Here is a 20780-nt window from a genome sequence, read left to right as displayed (position 1 = left end):
AGATTTAAGATTATCTTAGGGTACCTTTTGAGTTATAGAATGCCAAATTGATTTACTACTTATGTAAAGCATATAACAAAGACTTTTTTATATCAATATAGCCTAAGAATAGGGGTAACAAAACACTTAATCGACAGCTGACACTAAATATGACGGGCCGGAACACCCCCCTTAACGCTTATGCTAACTTGAGACGATCTAGCGCTAAAAAGGTCCCCGAATATCCATAAAGATAGAGCTGATCTTCCTTTAGAGAAGCCAACAAATCTGCAACATTTCCTTATTTCCTTACGAGCAGGATACTCGAGATTGGATAACGACAACAAATTCGTACAATTAACCTCGCCATATTCCCATATGTTATAGCGACAGACGAAAAAACCAACAATCACCCTCCAATTGCGTCCCCTTCCCACCCGAAACAACCCCGAACCCCCAATTACGCAAAGATGTCCGGCGCCGACAGCCCTGAAATCCTAGCCGCGTACGATGCCGTTCGTTCGGATAAAGATGAGACGAATTGGTTGCTGATCTCCTACGCGGCAGCCGTGGGTGATAAGTTAACCCTGACGGGAACGGGGACGGGCGGTCTGGCAGAGCTGGTATCCAAGCTAGACGATACCCAGGCGCAATACGGCTATGTGCGCGTCGAATATTCCAATGATTCCGAGAGCAAGCGTGTGAAGTTTATATTCGTCGTCTGGATTGGCGAGGGCGTCAAGGTCATGCGAAAGGCGCGCGTGTCTATCGAGAGCGGAAATGTCAAGCGGGTCCTGGCACACCATTCCATCCAAGTCGACGCTCGCGACCGTGGTGACCTTGAGGAGGGCGACATTGTGACTAGATTGAGGAAGGCGGGTGGTGCTGATTACAATGGAGGACGAGGTTGAATAAGAAAATACCAAGCATTGGGGAGTTGGGGGCGTATGAACAGCATAAGCGACTTGAATTCTTTTTTTATCTCTTGGGGATGGTGCCGTCCGTATATACCGATCATCTACCGTATATATTGAAGAGCAATGAATAGAGATGCATCCTAGAGGAGAGGCGGGGGTTCCTAGCTGCTGTTGATGGGCTCTCCGTTCCAGCCGGTGAGATTCACGACCTCGGGAATTCTCCCACTCCTTACTATTGTCCAAATCACATCCTCGTCTCCATCGTTGACCTCTTGATGTTCCGACCAGGCGGGAATTAGAGCGAAATCTCTTGGTTCTAGATCTACTTTCTTTTTTCCTCCTTCACTAATAACACTCCCGCGGCCTTTGACAGCATAGATTATTGTATCTTGATCACCGTGATGATGGATCGCAGAAGCGGTATGTGGTTTCGCAAGCATGCTCGTAGCGCAGATGCCGTCGCATTTATCGACTATCGCGTTCGAACGTATCATGCCTTCGGTTTGGCCTCCAGATTGCTTAATCGTAGATGCTTTGGTCAAATGTACCGGTTGAATTGGTTGAGGTTTAGACATGATGGCAGGGTAATCGTAAATCGACAGCTCTAATATTAGGAATATAATGGCAAATAAGTCTAAAACATAGAATGGAAGTTAAACAATTAAGCGATACTGTATAGAAAATAGAATGAGGATAATAATGTTTCTTGCTACTGCTAATTCTCTATACAATTACCGGTTAATAGTTGTAAATTGGCTTAGTCATGATGATAACATAGCGGACTTAGCATAAGAAGGTGGGATGTTGTAGTGGGATGGCGGGGTGCAATAGCGCTATAGATGCCCTATTTAGGTACCTACTATCAAGCCCTACAGAAGTAAAATATCGCCATCAGACAGTGATAATGAAGCTGGAAAAAACATCAAATTATTTACAGGGCCATCCATTGATCTGTTTATTATCACACACCTTCTACCTTCCCTACCTCATCAATCAGGCATAATAAAATTTAATCAGGTCACCTGGTGTCATCTAGGACATGGATATATCCAATCCTCGCCGGATATTGGCCGTATCCTTGGCAGATTCAGTCCAGCACCTAACCAGGGTAATTAAAGGTAACGGTTCATATTATATCTCTCCACATAAGCCTCATGTCCCACATACATCTCATTATTACGTAGATGCTAATATGTAGTACCTAATAAGATCTCACCGGAAGTTTTCCCGAACAGGAATCAACTTCACTAGCTGGCTCATCACATAACCTCACCCTCAAGACTGCATACTACACAGCCGAAGTACCTATATGGCTGGATCTTATCTCATCCCCAGACGAGTGGGCGGGCTCTTTTCTATCCCCCGAAGCCAAAGAAGTCCTTGAGGCTCTCGGCGGTTTCATTCTCGTCTTCTCATTACCTGTCAAGTCACAATCAGATGAAGGCAAAGCTACGCGCGACTTCATAGAGAAAGTCGGTAAAGTCGTTCAAGATGGACTTGGGGGTTGGAGCTGGGACGGAGTGGGATTGTGCTTGGGCATAGGAGAGACCGACGATTTTGATGAGTGGGAAGACTTCTGTAGTGCACGGTCTTTAGAATACATACAAGTGAGAAGTCAATCTACACCAACACGGAATGAATTTGGAGGTACGTATTGTTCATTTCAATTATCACCACACTCGGCGAGTACCTCACGAGTAGCTCACATCAAATACAGAAAAGACTGGCATACCCCGCGCACTCGAGGCATTGGAAGCAAATGACTGGTCTCAAGCAGCAGCCGCTCGCGAATCCGACTTAGAAGACTTCGAGGCTGAGTTAGGTATCGAAAAGGATACTGATGGCAAAGAAAAAGACGACCCCGGCTTGGAGCCCCTAGTGGATTCTACACTTTATGATTTCCTTGTGACGAAAGACGATGGAAATGCTGGCGGTGATGATTCAGAGGAATTGAATGATGAGGCGATACAGAAATTAGAAGGCATGATAACCAAGCTTCAGGTTGTTCGCGATTCGAACGCTGGTTTGCCTGAAGACCAGCGCAGACGTGCCGCTGCGAAAGCGGTGGCTGAGGTTATGAAGGAGATTTGATGAAAAGCTACAAGAGGCTCTTAGAGACGTGCACGATCTATACCTACCTGGGTATTTGTTCGGAACCGAATAAGAATATAATACTTGACTGTATGTAATGATGATTCATTTCTATACGCCGTGGTATCTTCAGGGTTTATGTTAGTAAGATCCCGCGAGGCTCGGTACTCGGTCATGCTTGCTGTTACTTACGATTAAAAATAGAGACGACGACCCAGGTACCTATGTTTGCTAATGTAACGAAAGTCGTTCGGTTAACAGTTTTTGCTAATTATATCAGAGTACTATGATTCATCGTCTGGGTTTGCCCTATTGTATCCACTGGCCGTTTCATGCCCATGGCGCCGGCACATAAGAAGCAATATAGCTATTGCCGCGCCACACCGGTAGTGTTAGACCCAACTCCGTCTCCCTTGCTTTAGATAGGCGGTTAGATCCATAGAAAAAAAGCTTTCAATTCAAGTCAACTTTGGAATATTATTTGCTTTATTCATCTTTCTAAAGGCTGGGCGGTTACGAATATTAGAATATATACGAGATCAGAAGTTTTAACGCCCATCTGCCTCCTTACGCTACTTTGCTTGGTATCGAATGATATGCGCTTTACAAACATGAGGCGCAAATATTTGCGAGTCCCGCCAAGAGATTTTCTGCGGCGACGATATTGTATCCTCTAGATGTCCTTGACGCTAATACTGAGTATAGCTGGAATGTTTGATATGACGGTAGCCAAGAGCTATATCAATTTATGCCCATAATCACGAGTCATCCCTGTTATCAATCTGGCGTAGAAGCCTCACAATAGTTTGCTTTGCAGTAAGTGGGCATGTTTCTAGTTACCTTCGTTTCAATGCGGTCGGAGAACGCGGGTCTAGGGTATCGTCACAGACCTAGAAAATCGCGAAAGAACCTGGGAAAAGGATAAGATACGATAGGGCGCATAATGACGGCGTTTTTCCAATTTTAAAGGGAAGTCCCGGATGTAGATTCTCTTAATAGAGCACGTTAAGCGGGGATGATCAATTGGACGTATCACGTTTGCCCTGCGTCGCGAGAATGAACTGAGGCGTGGTGCCGGGATCGCAGAATGTTCTATCTCCCCGGTCTTCCAAAATCCCCGAACGATTTTCTCGTATGCTAGTGTAAATAAGCAAATTTCAAGTAGGTAGGCTATGTGGATCATGACATATGGAACATTGTAATGTCTAGAAGATGAAGGCTGGCTCGGGTTGATTTGGGCATCGACTTGGCACCCAATGAGCCCGAGCATTGCGAGTTGACCTCGTGAAAAAGGCTGTAAATTTGATATTTATGAGTAGTTGCTCCAAATTGTAATGTGACGATACCTACAGGCGTAGGTACGTACACGTCCGTGCTCAAATCTTTATCGTGAGAAGAACCAGGGTAGAAGAACCTATCGCGTTACCAACCGCTAAGTTGATCATTCATGCACCAACGCAGGGGCAAGTGAAGTAATAAGTACCCAGAAACTATGGCCAGTTAGGGTACGAGAATCGGCACGGATTGGCGCATCGATGTCGCGGAGTTTTGTTAAAGCGTCTTGCCTAGATGTATTTCTGGGTACCGGTCAGGCCAGTACCATTGGTATCGAAGAGATAAATATGGGAAGAGGCTTAAGAGAAGATCAACTATTCTTTTAAGCTATTGTTGGAGCGTAGGTGACATTAAAGCTTTAGTCAACCTGTTCAACTTATTGACCAGGAGATAATCCAGTACATGTTGCAGTGCAGGAGCTGAGGGAGCTGATCGTCCCCTTCTGTACGGCATTGCATTTTGGGGGATTTAGCAGTCCTACCTAGCAGTCCTGGTAGGTATTTGCTTTGGCAGGATTGCTTTTCTTCGAGGCTTACCTGTATACATGTCATGTATTTCTTACATAACTATTTAAATCTCATTAATACGTATGAATAATAGATCCATATGTTATGGATGAGGCTGGCTGATCTCCAACACGATCAACAATACGATCTATTTAGTTTATGATGCGACGCTGTGGGATGACTACTACGTTGGAGTCAGCAATGTGCACATGTCAATGTACCGTACATGTATTTTGTTCTAGGTGCACTTTCCGTAGCCTCCAAATGGCGAGGTTTTGTAAAGGATCGAATGGCGTTGTGCACAAGTTGATGCTAGCCAGTGAACTAAAAGCCACTGTGACAAATCGGGTGATATCAACTCCATAAGATGCATGAGAAAGCCGGTCAAATATAGAATAACTCACTAGCACATTTTCTCCTTTATGCGGGCTGTGCGGCTTATCATCTTGGGGGCCTTGGTGCTCCCGTTCCATTAGCATTGGATCGAGTAGGTCTTTCAGAGTTTCCCCAACTCACAAATGATCGGATGAATTCCTTTCAATGTCATAGGTCTGATCTATGTGAGCAGTTTTGGCCAATTCCTCCCATTGAGACGCGGGAATTTTCAAGAATTTTCTTGCACTTCCTGTCTTGTTGGAGGCTGAGACCAATATCACGTTTCCGTGGCGTAGGGTTGCTCGATCCAGTTAAGAGTAGTCTCATGCATGACCATGGAGAGCACAAAAAGGGTGGGTTACGTTTCTGCAAGACAATACAGCCATACACGCGGATAATGGGACGCGTGATGCTTTCTGCTTGTCCAGGGACTCAGGGGTAAGAACGCTAGTTTCCAGGACGTAACGCTAGTCTGCAAGGGGCAAGAGTCGACTTGCCGCTTATGTGAGTATTTAGTGTATGTATACTGGTCCTTTAAACACTGTGTTAAGCGTTGAGTTATAAGGGATTTCTACGCTAAAAGAGCTGTCGCTTCGTTCCTTTAGATCGTATGTAGAAGATCCGGCTTACTTAACTCGTCATATGTTATATCATACCCGAAATCGTATCGCGATAAAATCGGGTAACTTTTTTGAAAGCGAAGAGCCGATAAATACGTGCCACTATTCTCGGCTGTAGTTGTCTTGAATCGCCTAAAACCCATCCATGAGAAAACTCGGTGGACCTAAACGGTTCATAGTTTTTGGTAACCCGAAACTGAGGGATTTGCGAGGAATCCTGGGTACCCTATCGGGTTATATATGGCTGACTGGCTTATCTCAGAATGTTTTCGTAAAAGACATCTCTAAAGGCAGGTGAGTTAATAATATCCATAAAGCATATCAATAAGTAGCATAAAAATACATTTGTTGCCCAAGAAAGAATGGAGGGTATCCAGTTAAGCCACTGTAAGCACAAGATGAAGAAGAGTACTCCAATCCTCATGGTGTAAAACTGGCCAGTTTGCGCTGGCGCGACCCTCTAAAATAGTAGACCAAACGTACCTAGCAGCAGGACTACATAGGCATTAGGTACTAGGTAGCTGCGGATAAGGGATGGATCGGGAGGCATGGGCCAGCACAGTGTGTCTAGACAAGTAACGGCACACAAAGCCGACTGCATACTAATGCAGGAACACGGCGGATGGTCATGCAGTTCCGCCGTACTACTACTGGTTCGACAATACAGGTACGGATAACGTAGCCACACAGTAGAAAAGTACTTGGGAAAGTGCTTGGGTTTGTGAACTCGCTCAACTCATCGCGATCTTATTCTTCAACCCCTGAGAATAAAATCAACGGCATAAAACGAAAGTTTATCAGTTCGAACCATCCATCAATTCCTTTTTCGATAGACCTTGTCCTCCCCAAATCCTAATGAGGTGCTGGCGGGGAAGAGCATGGATCATCTCACGACCCAGTCATTGGTTCCTAAAGGCGTCACGACCTGGTTCGAACGCGGCCAACCGCGTGAGTGTCTTAACTGTTGCGGAAAAAATATGCAGGGATGTAATAACTAGCTGCTGGAGGTTAGATCCTACTAAGGCTGTTAGGCCCTCGCGATCTTTCACCAAGCCGGCCGAATCTAGGGAGAACTACTATAGCGTTGTCCGTATTACTAGCTGAATTTGAACCAACAATAGAAACGGCGAGATGGTTTTCGGATGAGAACTTCCCAAGTTAGCTGGGGTGAGGTTTGTATGGCCCAGTAATGTGTTTGGTGTTTATGTTGGTCTGGTTGTCTGGTCGGTATCAGGTCTGACGATGAAGAGCAGTTTTCTTGGCTCTGAAAAAACCCCCTTTCCTTGCATCAGCAGTCTCTTGTCGTTCGCAGGGCTGTGGGACCAGCAAGGACCCCCATTGGTTTTAAAACATACGCCGTCAAACGACCCCCACCACTATGGTAGGACGGATCGGCATCCAGGTTGCCAGACTTACTATGTACACTCTGATGAAGCATCGTGTATTTTGTCTTTTATCTGGCCTGTTAATGACTTAGCTGCATAGTGTAACATAGCATAATATGCAAATATTCGCCGCCTCCCTTGAATTGTCTATTAATGGAAAGGCCGCGAGTACTTAGGTGCGTGAAAAGCGTCCTCTCTTCCGATGGATTGGATGTCGGGTGAGTAGAATTTTGACGAGGTTTTCTGGATTGTACTCGACTGGGACGAATCATCTTAGGGGTTGTGGTTCCCATGTGGAAGACAAGCGGCTCGGGGAAAGGTCGTACCAGTTCCGCTATGTTTGTTTGAATACTCGACTTGGATCGTCCTACACGAGAATAATCGCAGATCATCAAGCATGATAATCGTGTGTATCACGCATTGCTTGCCTTTTAACTTTCTACCAACAACATCCATCGTAAGGTATACCTACATGTAGGTAATTGCATACCTTGGTATATAGTGGCCGGAGCACGTTTTTTCGAGCCTTGTTCTTCTCGCTTATCGAGATATAATTTGATAAGCATGAAGGCAGGATGGAATTGACACTTTGACGTTCAGCCTATTCTGTAGGTAGGTTGATATATTCGTCTGAAGCGCCATTATCACCGTGGCGTATGACAAACCCTACATCAGAGCATTAGGTAGAGCGCGTCAGCAAGGATCGCACAGGCAGACCTCTTTTAGCCGGTAGTGTCGCTATTGTGGTCCACCAGTAAGAGAAGTTTTCCCTTCCCTTCTCCCCAGCACAGCCCGTGGAGCACCCACACGGTTTGACCGTCTAGGATGCCTGCAACCTGCAACCAGGAATCCTCTCGCTCTAAGCAAGTACCAGGGGAATGGTACCTAAGTGCCGTACATATGAATTTGAAAACATACAAGTACTTATCCTGTTGTCGCTTTTACTATGGTATTTTGAAGGGGCTCATGAATTCACAGGCCATAAATAATTGTGAACGGATTCGGTAATACATATTCGGTTCGGTTCAGAGGCTCGGTAGTCCTCTACATAATAGTGGTAGTAGTGCGATTGAGGTCATCGTCAGGGATTCAGTCCACAAAGGTGATGCTGGATTTTTAGTGTAGTGTAGGACCTTTTCCCACCACCGTCGTGCTCCGTTCGACATCTAGCCCACTTATTCCAGGTCCATTCGGCGATCCGTCTCTGTCAGACTTGTTTCTTTGCGAATTACATAGATAAAACATTTACTCCCATACTGAGAGGCATCAATGTGATGGCAGTACTCATCCAGGTTTGTTACATTTATGAACTAAGGTTATAACGAATAGATATTTTGTCTTGAATTCTTAGATTGTTGATATCGTGAGATGAATGTTGCTTCGTGGGATGGTGGAAAGTAAGATTTATTCCCTTAAGAAAGAGAAAAAAAGACGGTGTAAGTCTAGTGTGAGGTACATTTGAATAGGTACACGTAACGTACCCCTCGTACTCGGTGTCCTGCGGGACTAAAAAGGTCCAGGAACGCGATTTCGTGATTGGCTCTATCAAGCCCAGAGTGTCCACAAAATCCACTCTGATTGGTTGTAGAGGAGCTACATAGATCCGTAAATGTGTAAGTGCGTTAAGCTTCCATCTTAGTACTTCAGTACATTCAATCCATGGATCTCATACTGTATTTAGTGAAACCGAATAGCGTTATGTATCAGTAAAACGACCCACTGTCTATGATTCGCAACGCCCCGCGAAAACCGTATCAACCTTGGAAACCTTGTTTGACAGTATCAGGTGCTGTACCCACTTGTACAGGTATGCAACGTCCCCGTTCTTTTTTCCCCCAAGTTCCTAACTTGTGCTTAACTGCCCACTTGGGCCGCCTGCCGGACCAGGCTGATCCTAGTCGCTACTTGCAGTAAGTGCCTCTTACCATAGCAGGTACCTAGGGTATGTACCACCTAGTACCAACTTTCGCTGCAGGCTACTACTTTGGTTTGGTAGGTACAGCAGCAGGGCAGGCGGTTCACTGCTGGGCTGGGTCACTGCCCTTACTCTTTTTTTTTTTGGCGGCTTTTTCCTCCTTTTCCCCCCTCCTCCCTTTTTCGATCGTCTTCTCTCCGTCTTCATCTTCTTCCCCGTATTGTAACTTGTCGTCGTTTATCGACAATTCCTTCTACCTTTTTCTCCTCCCCATATTCGTTATTTCCTTTTTTCTTCAAATCCACACTCTCTTTTCATATTCATAGCCATTACGGACACCGTCACTCCTTTCGGGTCCATTTCGTTCCTTAGGCTTTAACTAAATCTCAGCTCTTGACGACCCCCCGTAGTCGCTTGCTATACACACGTATAACGTATCTACTAGTAGTAGTATTCTATATCGACGATTTATATCAACGCGACAACGCGCTATAGCTCGTAGCTTCGAGCCGACGCTCCTTGATAACTATTATCAACTTCGCCTTCCGAGTGATATTTACTTCGGAATAATTCGTTCTATTTTTTGTGGGCGTGATCGGGATAAGCCCTTCGATACCGCGTCTAATCACCCGTTTTTCGAAGTCGATCGCGCCAGATTTATTTATTGATACGAACACTCCTTTCGAATACCCAAGTCAATGATGGATACTCCCATCAAAATGGAACAACCAGGTTCTGCGGCCCCAACTGCCGCGGCTCTGACCCATTCTACACCAGAGGCCATTTCAACGCCAGGTGGATCGATCGACACGAAGAATAGCCAGTCCCCTTCGCCTTCTGCGCCGTCGAACGGACAGTCCAACGCCAACTCGAGACGACCACCGCGCAAGAGCACTCTAACGCAACAACAGAAAAACCAAAAGCGACAACGTGCGACTCAAGATCAATTGACTACGTTGGAGATGGAATTCAACAAGAACCCTACCCCGACTGCGAATGTCCGGGAGAGAATTGCGGAGGAAATTAACATGACCGAAAGGTCTGTTCAAATCTGGTTCCAGAACCGGTATGTATAGTTCGCATTAAATATTGTGGGAACTCTTTACTCATACATAGTAGACGCGCCAAGATCAAGCTCCTAGCGAAGAAGAGTCTGGAGACTGGAGAGGATATTGACTCGATCCCCGAGTCGATGCGAGCGTACTTGGCTATGCAGGCCATGGAATCCGGAAAGGGTTTGGGTGGTCCATACATGGGACGCACCGGTCTTTTGCCTTATGGATCGATGATGTTGGGCGGCGAGCAAGGTGGACAAGGGAAAGTCCGTAAGTCACACGAATTAACTTGCTCTTGGGTTTCAATTTACTTACAAATGTAGTCATCCACCATTTGACGTGTCGGTCTTTGAGCATTGGAAAGTGGACACGCGTTGGTCAGAACACGATGGATCTGATCATCTTCTATTCCCCTGAGAAATGTACCATGACTTATTACATCAACAACGATCAGGCGGGATACAAGATCGAGTATAACTTCAACGCGATTAAGAACATCTATCTCGAGAACCCAGAGGGCGATGCCACAAAGTTAGGCGGAATTGTCATCGAGTTAAACCGACCTCCGAACTTTTTTATGGATTCTTCGCCCAACTCCAATGGCTTTTTCCAGTGTGGTGATTTTACCGAGGATCAGCAGGCTACTCATTGTCTTGTTCACCATCTTGGTGGAAACCCTAAGGTTCTTAGTGGACAGCTGGCCAAACTTGCCTCTCTAGAATCATTCACCAACCGACACAACCCGAACGCCTTCGACATGAATCATGCCTTGTCGGTGTCTGCTTCAGCTCCCGTATCCCCAACAAACCGCCCTTCTTCGCAACCAAACTTTGGTCAGCCTCATGTTGGCATGTATCAAGAATCGCAATGGGGAATTAACCCTATGCATGCTGGTATGCGTGGTCCAGGCCACAAGCGACAGCGCAGCAGATCAGTGCCTACAGCTGTCGATTTCTCCATGTTCCAAAACCCGATGCCCTCGTTTTATATCCAGCACCCGGGTGAAAACCAAGCTCAGCCGCACAGCCCTAATATCTACGCCCCCGTTCCCCAACAGCCCAATGGGCTTAATAATGTTGGACCTAATCTGCGTATTGATACTCAGGCTTCGTACAACATGGATCTGAGACCCTACCCTCTCTCTGCTGCTACCACCGCTCCTTCAGAATATTCGAGCCCGAATTACTTCTCACAAGCACCTGAGAACACACCATTACCAGCTTCGAGCTTTAATACTCCTTACAGTGGCGCTTTCCTGTCCCCGCTACCTCAGATTCCTCAGTCTGTTTCCCCTCTGTCTTACACTAGCCATGGTGACCCTGCTATTGTCGAACAGTCACCGCCTCTTTCCATGCTGCAACGACCAGCTTCCGCTGACATGTATGCTATGGGCGAGTCTGCTATTTCAGATGACGGACACAGCTTGAACGAGATGTACTCAAAGCACACTATCAACCTTCCTATGCACCCTCACTCTCCAGGCTTTGTGGAGCACAACCAGGCCGATTTGGACATGAGTCAACTTGTCCAGTTCGACACGGTTGATCCATCTAGCCTATCTCCAGAGAGTATGCCGCATCCTCAATGATTTTGATAACTTGCTGGTTTAGTCACTAGAATTCTATTCTCGGTGGCAGGAACGCTATGTCCTTCGTACAAGGACTTTCTGTTGTGGTCTGAATTTCCTCTCCTAGTTGTGGCGTTGCGGAACTTATACCTCTTGTTGCTTTGGTGGTTTTGTTTCGTATTTCCGTCTCGAAAGCTCCCTCTTCTCCACCTGCTCTTTGGCATGAGACTTGATTCGATTCTTGTCCCATTTCATCAATTTTATCGGCCACAAAGCTCAGCATGACAATATCTTGCTTCGGCATTCGATTGTGCGTGTCTGGTACAGCGATCGTACCTTCTATTATACCTCGTTATCGCTTCTTTTCCACCTCGGGGAAAACCACCTTTACATTCCAAATGGCATTCCACCGTTTGGTTTTAATACCGGGAACTCGGATCTAATCCAACTTGTCGACAGTCTGTTCTTGAAATATTACAGCTTATTCTTATTTCTTTTCGCATTTACGAAAATAAGCGATGTCTTTTCTGGCTGCGGGGTGAACAAAAACAGATGAACATGGAAGAAGCCCAGGAGGCTTGGGTTCGAGGATAATAATTTTTAAAATGTCTGCCGGAAGATCAGCAGTCAGTGCTGGTCTGCTGGAATTTGAACTCGGTTTGGTATTTACTAAATCCGAGAATAATGATGATTGATACCTCGGGAATGGGATGTTGAGGTTGAAAATAGGCCTGGGCGGGCAGGCAGTATACCAGATTATTGACGGCGTAAAACTTGCGGCGAAAGCCCTGAACGCCAACTACTCTGAACTGCCTTGAGTCAAGGTGGATTGATTGACTTTAGCCCTAGTAACTCGATGAAGATGAAGAGATTCTCTATTTGCTGTCCTTTTTTCCTTGTCACGACTTTACGGCGAGGGTTATAATACATCGGAATATAGAATCACATACGCGAATTGAAACTTGTTCTCTTAAAGTGAAATGATTTTATATGTCTGCAGAAGTATCAAATCTGTGATGTTCTGATGCTCTTTCGAGAGCCTTTCCTTTTTTCTCGCTCAATAGCCTACATGTCCATAAGCTTACTCACCATAGAATTAGGTACTCTCGTGACCGATTAAGACCTAGCTGTCATATATTTGGCTTGGAATTAATCCGTCAGCGCCGTAGGTATTAGACGAATTATAAGAACTCCCATTTCCAGTGTAATTGCTGTCCAAAAAGAATGCTCCCTAGGTAATGCCACGCGGAGTAGAAATACTCACATTCGTTCGAGCGGTTCCGGGAAGTCGAACCGATATAGCGGCGGTGTGACGTGAAAGCCTCTATTGAATTATCTGATGTCAGCAATACGATCTTCAAATTCCTGAATGGCGATCGTACCTCGCGATATATTGTTCGTGTGTCTTACTGAGTTGAATGTGTAACCTCTTAATCCGTAGGTTTAAGAGTCAATTATTCTCGTAGCTCACTGGTCAATTAGTTGGAACTGCGAGGTTGTTGATTTGGCCGTGGGCATTCATTCTTTAGTGTCGCTTTTGTATCGTTCGCCGTGTGACGTCTTGATCCCATTCCTGTTTTTGATGGTTACGTGGAAGGTTATAATATGCTCACGGACCAAAATAAGTGAGAAGTTAACAACTTCACCACCATGCCCCAAAAATGTAAAAATCCTTCTCAATTCGGTGGTTTACATATATTATATATCACTTGGGATCCTATGTAACTCTACTACCAACATCCTGTGCTATTCTCCGTACCATGACGGAGACATAATCTCCCCAAATAAACATTCCGTTGAGAATCACAAGCTCTTTATTATGAAACCAAGCCCATTCTTTAATCCACAGAATTTTAGGGTTTATTGAGAATGAAGAGATATTTTGTTGTTGGTGGCAAGCTGATATATACTTAACACATGGTCTTCTGAGAAATGATGTCATTGGCATGATGGGATGAATGCTGATTTATTTAGATGCTTGAATCCTGGTAATCCTACCTCCACATGTGCAACGCCAACGCCTCATTGTTTACGTTTAAGGTGGCAGAATTGGATCTCTATGAAATCTGCCGTATGAGGGGATATCTATCTTTAATAACCGACTTGTCCCGATTAAACTTCTGACGCTTATTAGGACCGCACATATGTCAAGCAGTGATACGAGGATGAGAGCTGCGGGTAACGTACGCTATCTAAACTGTCGTGTGAGGTATATGAAGCGGTGGCTTAGAGATGGCTGTGATACCAGACATAGCGGCGTAGTAGGTACTAGTAATTTACCATCATACCCATAGTATAAGTTGTCGTCAGTGTATATCAGGGGTATATGCTGGTTTGTCGATGGTGATACTGCTCGCTTCCCGTAACATCCGTGACTGTCGAACAATGGCAAATGGTTTGGTTTCCGGGAAATAGTTAATCGCCAAGACGCCATGAGTATTACAAAGCTGCTGTTGGGTGGCGCAGACTTTCTGACGTACTCTTTAACAACTCCGATGCATCTTTTAGTGTATTATATGCAGGGAGATAATTCCTGATGTGATGACAACTGGTTGAAATTCATTGAACTCCATATACCACGTTGTTCTTTACTTATTGACTATCGAAAATGAGACCTCGAAAAGGTATTGACTTTCTGATCTACGAAATATCAGATATCGTCAAAGTCTATCTGGCCAGTTGCTTATTATAGAATGGAAAGTGGGCGGTTCCTGATTGTCTTTTAAGCGTATGTCACTACATCTTGGTGTTGCGGGGCGTCCCGGTGTTTGTAGTTTTGCTATACAGGTATACATAGACGAGACCCGTCTTTAGTTCTCAATTAGGAATGGGTTCTGACGTTATTAGTTTAGTTTAGTAAGGGAAGACTATGCAGAGTTTCGCTTAATCGGGTCCTACGGCCGGAGTCTCTAAGTAATGTTCTTTTGACAGCTGCATCACCTAAACCCAAAAACTTTTCCAAACTCGCCCGGTTAATAACCGACTAGAAACATCAGCTTTTGTGGCTGAGTCCCCTACTTTTGGTGGTAAGTAAAGAGACGATAGGCTACGAAGGAATTTAACCTGGACGATCTTCGACGAAATAAGAGCCTATTATATATATTGGTGTATATTGATGATGTTGATGACTCTTTATCAACTGGGGGTTGGAATACCCTATCGAAATCTTTACGTTCATGCGCCGATCCTTCAATCCTCAGTGGTAGTGGGTGATGCTAGGCGACAGCAATAGGCGGGCGTTGATGCGGACGGCGCGGGGGCCGAATGGTGGCCTGTTTACGTACACCGATGTGGCCGAGTTAGAAGGTGAAGTGGCACTACCTGCACTACAAAGGTACCTACCTAGGTACCTAGGTAGTGTGGTGGTTGTTTCCGATTTCGAGGGGCCAGGCTTCCGTTAAACTTCGAGGCTATGCTGTTCTCTACCATGCAACTGCAGCTACGTACGTAGAGATCTTTCCATCTCGGCAACTGAAGCAACACAACTTTTTGCAGGTACGATGGATCGGTCTGTCAGTCTATCCTGTCATTCCATCGATCTTATCATTATTATACTACGTACTGTACTGTACTAGTATCCAGTTTATATCATTAGGTATTAACAAGTGACACCACTCCCTCTCTTTTATGTTTTTTATTGATTTATCTCTTTTTATTCCTTGTCTTGTCTCACTTATTCTACCATCAAACCCCCTCTTCCTTTTCAGCTTTCTTCCTTTTACCTCAACATAGCATGTATTTCATGCGTCCTGTGGACCAAAAGTCCTAGCATAACTGGGTTACAGTGATGCGTGAAGTACCTATGTATTAGGCTACAACTTCGTATTCTATACCTCTCAATCTTCCACGTTTTCGTGTATAGTAGTCTGTTCTCGTCAAGCGACCCTCCTTACTTGGGTCTCTTCCCTCCATCTTTTTCTTCCTCTGGTTCATCTGGTGACGGTACCACGTTTTTTTTCCTATCTGCGACGGCCAACATTATACTAGCCTAAGGTATGTTATGTAGCCTCTCCCGCGGCTCTCATACTTTGATTTTTGCCTATTCCGACGAATCTACGACGGGAGTGGGTTGGGCCTTTATATTCAGCCGCCCAATCATATCCCACCAATGAGTCCACGATCCGAGAGGCTAAGTATTAGTTGGCTCTACTACGGCGGACCCCCCGCCGTCGAACATCACCTGAATTACTTCCTCGCAGGTCTGGGCAGGCCTGGGCCCCAGACACCAATTGCGTGACTCTCTCGCTTGAGACCATGCCGAATTTCAACGACGATCCCGAGCGTGCTGAAACGCCCCGGCACCAATACTCTCCTTTAAATTCCAATGCAAGACCCGCTAGCATTGCGCTCGGTGGGGAGCGGCAAGATCCCGATGACTGGCGACCGAGACGAGCAAATACCGACAATTCATTACATCGCGTTCGATTTTCCGGCGACGTTCTATACGAAGACGAAGAATCTCGTGGAATAGATGCCTCGATTCATACAAATATCGATTCGCGAATGGAATCTAGCGACCCTTCCCAAGCCCATGCTCCGTCGGCCGGTAAACGAAGCGAAGGACGACACGTAGAATATGTTGATGATATACCGGTGGTGGGGGGAAAGTCGAGGCGTTTTAGCGATCATGGCAAGGCGAGTCAGGATACCGACGATAGTGGTCGCGAAGCCTCTTTCCGGCTGGATAATTATCGCGCTTGGGTCAATCGGCAACGGAAACTTACTCGGGGTCCATGGGCTAGGCTTGAGAAACTGTTCAACGATTCGTATCAAAAATGGATTATCGAAGGTTTGCTGCGCCAGAAACCCCTTCCACCAAGTCGCAATGGTCGCCATATACCTTTGAAAGCGGGCGCTGTTCGCAAGGTGCCGCTGATAGACGAACGGAGCGGTAAAACCTACGTCTCGAATTTCATACGCTCCAGTAGATACACCAAATGGTCTTTTCTGCCGAAACAGCTTTACTTCCAGTTTAGCAAGCTAGCCAACTTCTACTTCCTGATTATTGCTGTATTGCAGCTTATACCGGGTCTGAGCACGACGGGCTCGTTTACCACACTCATACCTTTACTCATCTTCGTCTCTATTAGCATGGCGAAGGAAGGGTTTGATGATTATAGGAGGTATATTTTGGACAAGACAGAAAATCTAGCCGCGGCTTGGGTACTAGATCCGGACGGGACTGTCGAAAACACACCAACCAAGAGTCGACTAGCAGGTTTTAGGAAAAGGCGCAGTAGGGAGCGGGAAGAGGAGGAGGGAATGACAGAATTACAAGATGTGGGGGAACCTCGAGAGGAATCTATATGGTCTACGGTTAAGTGGCAGGATCTAAGAGTTGGCGATATTATTCGATTGCGAAGAGATGATAATGTGCCTGCAGATATCATTGTCTTACACGCAACTGGTCATAACGGAGTGGCGTATATTGAAACGATGGCACTCGATGGCGAAACGAACCTCAAGAGCAAACAAGCTTGTTCTTTGCTAGCTAAGCGCTGCGACACCATCGATAACTTAAGGAATTGTGAAGCAGAAATAGTATCTGAGGATCCCAACGCTGACTTATATAATTATGAGGGCCGTGTTACTCTTGGTGGCGAAACCCGACCGCTAACTATGAATGATGTCGTATATCGAGGCTCCACATTGCGAAATACGGATGAAGTAATAGGGCTGATTGTTAATACGGGCGAGGAATGCAAAATTCGAATCAATTCAGCTCAGAAAGGTGGTGCTAAAGCACCTAAAATCCAGGCCTTGCTGAATCGCATCGTCGTTCTTCTCGTTTTGGTTGTGCTCACCCTTACTGTGGGTTGTATGGGCGGATACTATGTTTGGAAGAATGCCTACGAGAAATATGCCGCCTATCTTAAAGATGCCAGTGTGCCATTTGCGCATATATGGTTCGGATTCATCATCGCGTTCAATACTCTTATCCCGTTATCTCTATATGTTAGTTTGGAAATCATCAAAGTCGGCCAATTCTTTTTGTTAGACGATATCGAGATGTACGACCCTGAAACAGACACGCCCATGGTTGCAAACACTACCACAATTCTGGAGAACTTGGGCCAAGTCAATTACATCTTTTCCGACAAAACCGGTACTCTGACGGAGAACAAAATGCGTTTCCGAAAGCTTAGTGTTGCGGGTATGGCATGGTTACATGACATGGACATCGAACGAGATCGACAAGAGAGCGAATTGCGAATGTCAAAGGCCAACCAAAAAACTTCCAGCCAACGCATTGATGGTGACACAGGCGCGAATGCAATTTACGACAGGGATGAGCGTGTAGAGACGCCATTGATCGATAACCATCAATTCCCCTCTACTGGGATAGCGAAATCCCGACTAGGGCATTCTCCGCCTATACCGAAGACAGAGGCTTTGCTGGGTTATATTTATCAGAATCCTTACACAACATTTTCGAAGAAAGCGCGACAATTTCTACTTTGTGTGGCATTGTGTCATACCTGTTTACCTGAAATCAAAGATAATGGCGATATTACTTTTCAGGCTGCATCCCCAGACGAACTTGCGCTGGTACAAGCTGCTCAGGATTTAGGCTTCCTCCTTATTGATCGCCCAGCGCATTCCATCAAACTTCAGTTTCAAGGTCCAGATGGAGAATCCATCACTGAGACATATGAAGTGTTGGACGTGATCGAATTTAGCAGCAAGCGAAAGAGAATGTCGATTATTATACGGATGCCAGATGGTAGGATCTGTGTATTCTGCAAGGGCGCTGACAATGTCGTGATTGCCCGATTGAAAAATGCTCTTCTCGCTAAGCAGAAAGCTTCTGATGTGGAACGTAGAGCTAGCAAGCGCAAGAGCGTGGAAGTTGAAAGGGCCATGAGCCGTCTTAGCGGCACATATAGCCCTAGAAACAGCATGAGCATGAACAGACATGGTAGCATTTTCCGAAAAGGTAGTCGGCGCAAATCTGCTGAATTGAATCGTCGCTCCGCTGTCTCGGATGACTTGGATACTTGGCTTACGAGGCGCGAGACATTGGATTTAGACGATGCTGTGAGATATGACGAAGGTATCAGCACGCCTCGAAGGTCAATGGTTCTCTCTCCGACGCTGCTTGCTGGTAGTACTGGGCTTTATGATGGATTGGTAGACGAGGCCATAGCTGCGGACGACGGCATCATCTTTGATCGATGTTTCCAACATATCGGCGAGTTTGCTTCGGAAGGTCTCAGGACCCTTCTCTTTGCTTACCGTTACATCAGCGATGAGGAATACGAAGCGTGGAGGAAGGTTTATCGGTCCGCTACGACCAGCCTAGTAGATAGACAACAGCGCATCGAGGAGGCCGCGGAGTTGATTGAGCAGGATTTTGACCTCGCCGGGGCATCTGCCATCGAAGACAAACTTCAACAAGGTGTACCTGAAACGATTGAGAAGCTTCGCAGAGCAAATATTAAAGTGTGGATGCTCACTGGAGACAAGCGCGAGACTGCAATCAACATTGCTCACTCTGCGAAATTGGCTAAACCATTCTCCGAAGTTTATATCCTTGATGCTACGGCCGAAGATTTGCAGGAGAAGATAACCTCGACCCTCATCGAAGTTGGTCGTGGCATGGTGGTCCATTCCGTTCTCGTCGTCGACGGTCATACCTTGAGCGTAATCGAAACAGATGAATCCTTGAAGATAATGTTTTACGACCTTGCTGTTCGGATGGATTCTGTTATTTGTTGCCGAGCGTCGCCGTCTCAGAAAGCAAGTCTAGTACGAGCTATTCGCCATACCGTGCCGTCCTCGTTAACTCTGGCCATCGGTGACGGAGCAAATGATATCGCTATGATTCAAGCATCTCACGTTGGTATCGGCATATCTGGTCGCGAGGGTCTTCAGGCTGCTCGTGTCGCCGACTACTCAATCGCCCAATTCAGGTTCCTCCAGCGGCTTCTCCTCGTACATGGTCGCTGGATGTATCTGCGTACTGCTAAATATATATTAGCGACGTTTTGGAAAGAGTTGGTGTTTTATATCATCCAAGCCCAGTACCAACATTGGAATGGTTACACCGGAACATCTATATACGAATCGTGGAGTTTGACTGTGTTTAATGCGCTCTTTACATCTCTACCGGTTATTCTGCTGGGGATCTTCGAGAAAGACCTGAAAGCTGAGACGTTGCTTGCTATTCCCGAGCTCTACTCGTTCGGCCAACGGAGCGAAGCTTTCAACTTTAAGAAGTATCTTAGTTGGATGTTCACAGGCGCGGTTGACACTGTCATAATTTTCATGATGGTCCAGGGCTTCTTCAAGGATATCCTGTTTACCGAAAATAACTCACTCTTTCCTTTGGGTCAGTTAGCGTTTACGGTGACCGTAATTCTCATCAACGTGAAGATATTGTAAGTTGATATGAACACTACTTATCTCTTGTTTCCTTTCATCCGATTTCTAACCTGGTGTATATAGGATCTTGGAGTGCCACCACAAGACAGCAATCACGTTTGGTGGCTTCGCTATCTCGATTATCGGCTGGTTCGTATGGAATTTCTTCATAGGTGGCGTATATCCCTTCAAATTCGGACCATATGTCGTGCGCGGTTCTTTTGTGCACGAGTTTGGAAATAAATTAGGCTGGTGGGCAACGGCTGGAGCTACAATTGTGGCTGTGGTCGCATTTGAGCTAGGGCTCACAGCATTACAACGGATCTATTTCCCACGAGACCAGCATCTATGGCAGGAGATCGAGCGTGAAGGCGGCGTCAAGGAGGTTCTCAAAGAGCATGCAATCGAGGAAGGACACGCAATCCCTATCGTGGAAGGAGATCAATTAGGGGATGACAATGATATAGATGGGCAGCGACCTTTAAGTCCTGTACTTAGCGAGAGGTCATCGGAGAGGAACCAATTCCAGGACATGAACATACCATCGAATACTGGGCGACAACGAAGTCGTCGAATTGCCGGTGACGGAGGCGCTAGCGCGCGGGGACCGTCGATTCAAAAGGGGAATCGAATACAAACAGCATGATAAAATGAGGGACGATGAGATTTGC

At 45.9% G+C, this 20780-nt stretch overlaps 5 protein-coding genes across 5 annotated transcripts; 4 read left to right on the top strand and 1 right to left on the bottom strand.

Annotated features, from left to right (window-relative positions):
- Positions 1-25: 25 nt before the first annotated feature.
- On the top strand, positions 26-974 carry F4822DRAFT_193014 (actin depolymerizing protein). Its single transcript, XM_051453595.1, has one exon. It carries the CDS (start codon positions 450-452, stop codon positions 888-890), a length of 441 nt encoding a protein of 146 aa, XP_051317470.1. The 5' UTR covers positions 26-449; the 3' UTR covers positions 891-974.
- F4822DRAFT_193015 (RmlC-like cupin) lies at positions 975-1703 on the bottom strand. Its single transcript, XM_051453596.1, has one exon. It carries the CDS (start codon positions 1469-1471, stop codon positions 1058-1060), a length of 414 nt encoding a protein of 137 aa, XP_051317469.1. The 5' UTR covers positions 1472-1703; the 3' UTR covers positions 975-1057.
- A 92-nt stretch (positions 1704-1795) lies between these two features.
- F4822DRAFT_397486 (uncharacterized protein) lies at positions 1796-3506 on the top strand. Its single transcript, XM_051457624.1, has 3 exons — positions 1796-2014; positions 2106-2543; positions 2614-3506. The coding sequence occupies exons 1-3, from the start codon at positions 1936-1938 to the stop codon at positions 2985-2987; spliced, it is 891 nt and encodes a 296-aa protein (XP_051317468.1). The 5' UTR covers positions 1796-1935; the 3' UTR covers positions 2988-3506.
- A 6152-nt stretch (positions 3507-9658) lies between these two features.
- On the top strand, positions 9659-11779 carry F4822DRAFT_192849 (homeobox-domain-containing protein). The gene is made up of 3 exons (XM_051453593.1): positions 9659-10189; positions 10243-10448; positions 10502-11779. The coding sequence occupies exons 1-3, from the start codon at positions 9822-9824 to the stop codon at positions 11764-11766; spliced, it is 1839 nt and encodes a 612-aa protein (XP_051317467.1). The 5' UTR covers positions 9659-9821; the 3' UTR covers positions 11767-11779.
- Positions 11780-15999: 4220 nt separating this feature from the next.
- F4822DRAFT_427549 (phospholipid-translocating P-type ATPase) lies at positions 16000-20755 on the top strand (the record flags this gene model as incomplete). The annotated part of the gene is made up of 2 exons (XM_051460766.1): positions 16000-20126; positions 20194-20755. The coding sequence occupies 2 exons, from the start codon at positions 16000-16002 to the stop codon at positions 20753-20755; spliced, it is 4689 nt and encodes a 1562-aa protein (XP_051317466.1).
- Positions 20756-20780: the final 25 nt, after the last annotated feature.

The sequence above is a fragment of the Hypoxylon trugodes genome, assembly GCF_022578975.1.
Source record: "Hypoxylon trugodes strain CBS 135444 unplaced genomic scaffold F4822scaffold_3, whole genome shotgun sequence".
NCBI classification, from domain to species: domain Eukaryota; kingdom Fungi; phylum Ascomycota; class Sordariomycetes; order Xylariales; family Hypoxylaceae; genus Hypoxylon; species Hypoxylon trugodes.
Note: the sequence above shows the minus strand (reverse complement) of the source record. Positions and strands in the feature narration are given on the sequence as shown.

Coding starts and splice junctions, on each gene's coding strand:
- F4822DRAFT_193014 (XM_051453595.1), top strand. CDS start 450: ATGTCCGGCGCCGACAGCCCTGAAATCCTAGCCGCGTACGATGCCGTT.
- F4822DRAFT_193015 (XM_051453596.1), bottom strand. CDS start 1,471: ATGTCTAAACCTCAACCAATTCAACCGGTACATTTGACCAAAGCATCT.
- F4822DRAFT_397486 (XM_051457624.1), top strand. CDS start 1,936: ATGGATATATCCAATCCTCGCCGGATATTGGCCGTATCCTTGGCAGAT. Junction 2,015..2,105: donor CCTAACCAGGGTAATTAAAG/GTAACGGTTCAT, acceptor GTACCTAATAAG/ATCTCACCGGAAGTTTTCCC. Junction 2,544..2,613: donor AACACGGAATGAATTTGGAG/GTACGTATTGTT, acceptor CATCAAATACAG/AAAAGACTGGCATACCCCGC.
- F4822DRAFT_192849 (XM_051453593.1), top strand. CDS start 9,822: ATGATGGATACTCCCATCAAAATGGAACAACCAGGTTCTGCGGCCCCA. Junction 10,190..10,242: donor CAAATCTGGTTCCAGAACCG/GTATGTATAGTT, acceptor CATACATAGTAG/ACGCGCCAAGATCAAGCTCC. Junction 10,449..10,501: donor AGGTGGACAAGGGAAAGTCC/GTAAGTCACACG, acceptor TTACAAATGTAG/TCATCCACCATTTGACGTGT.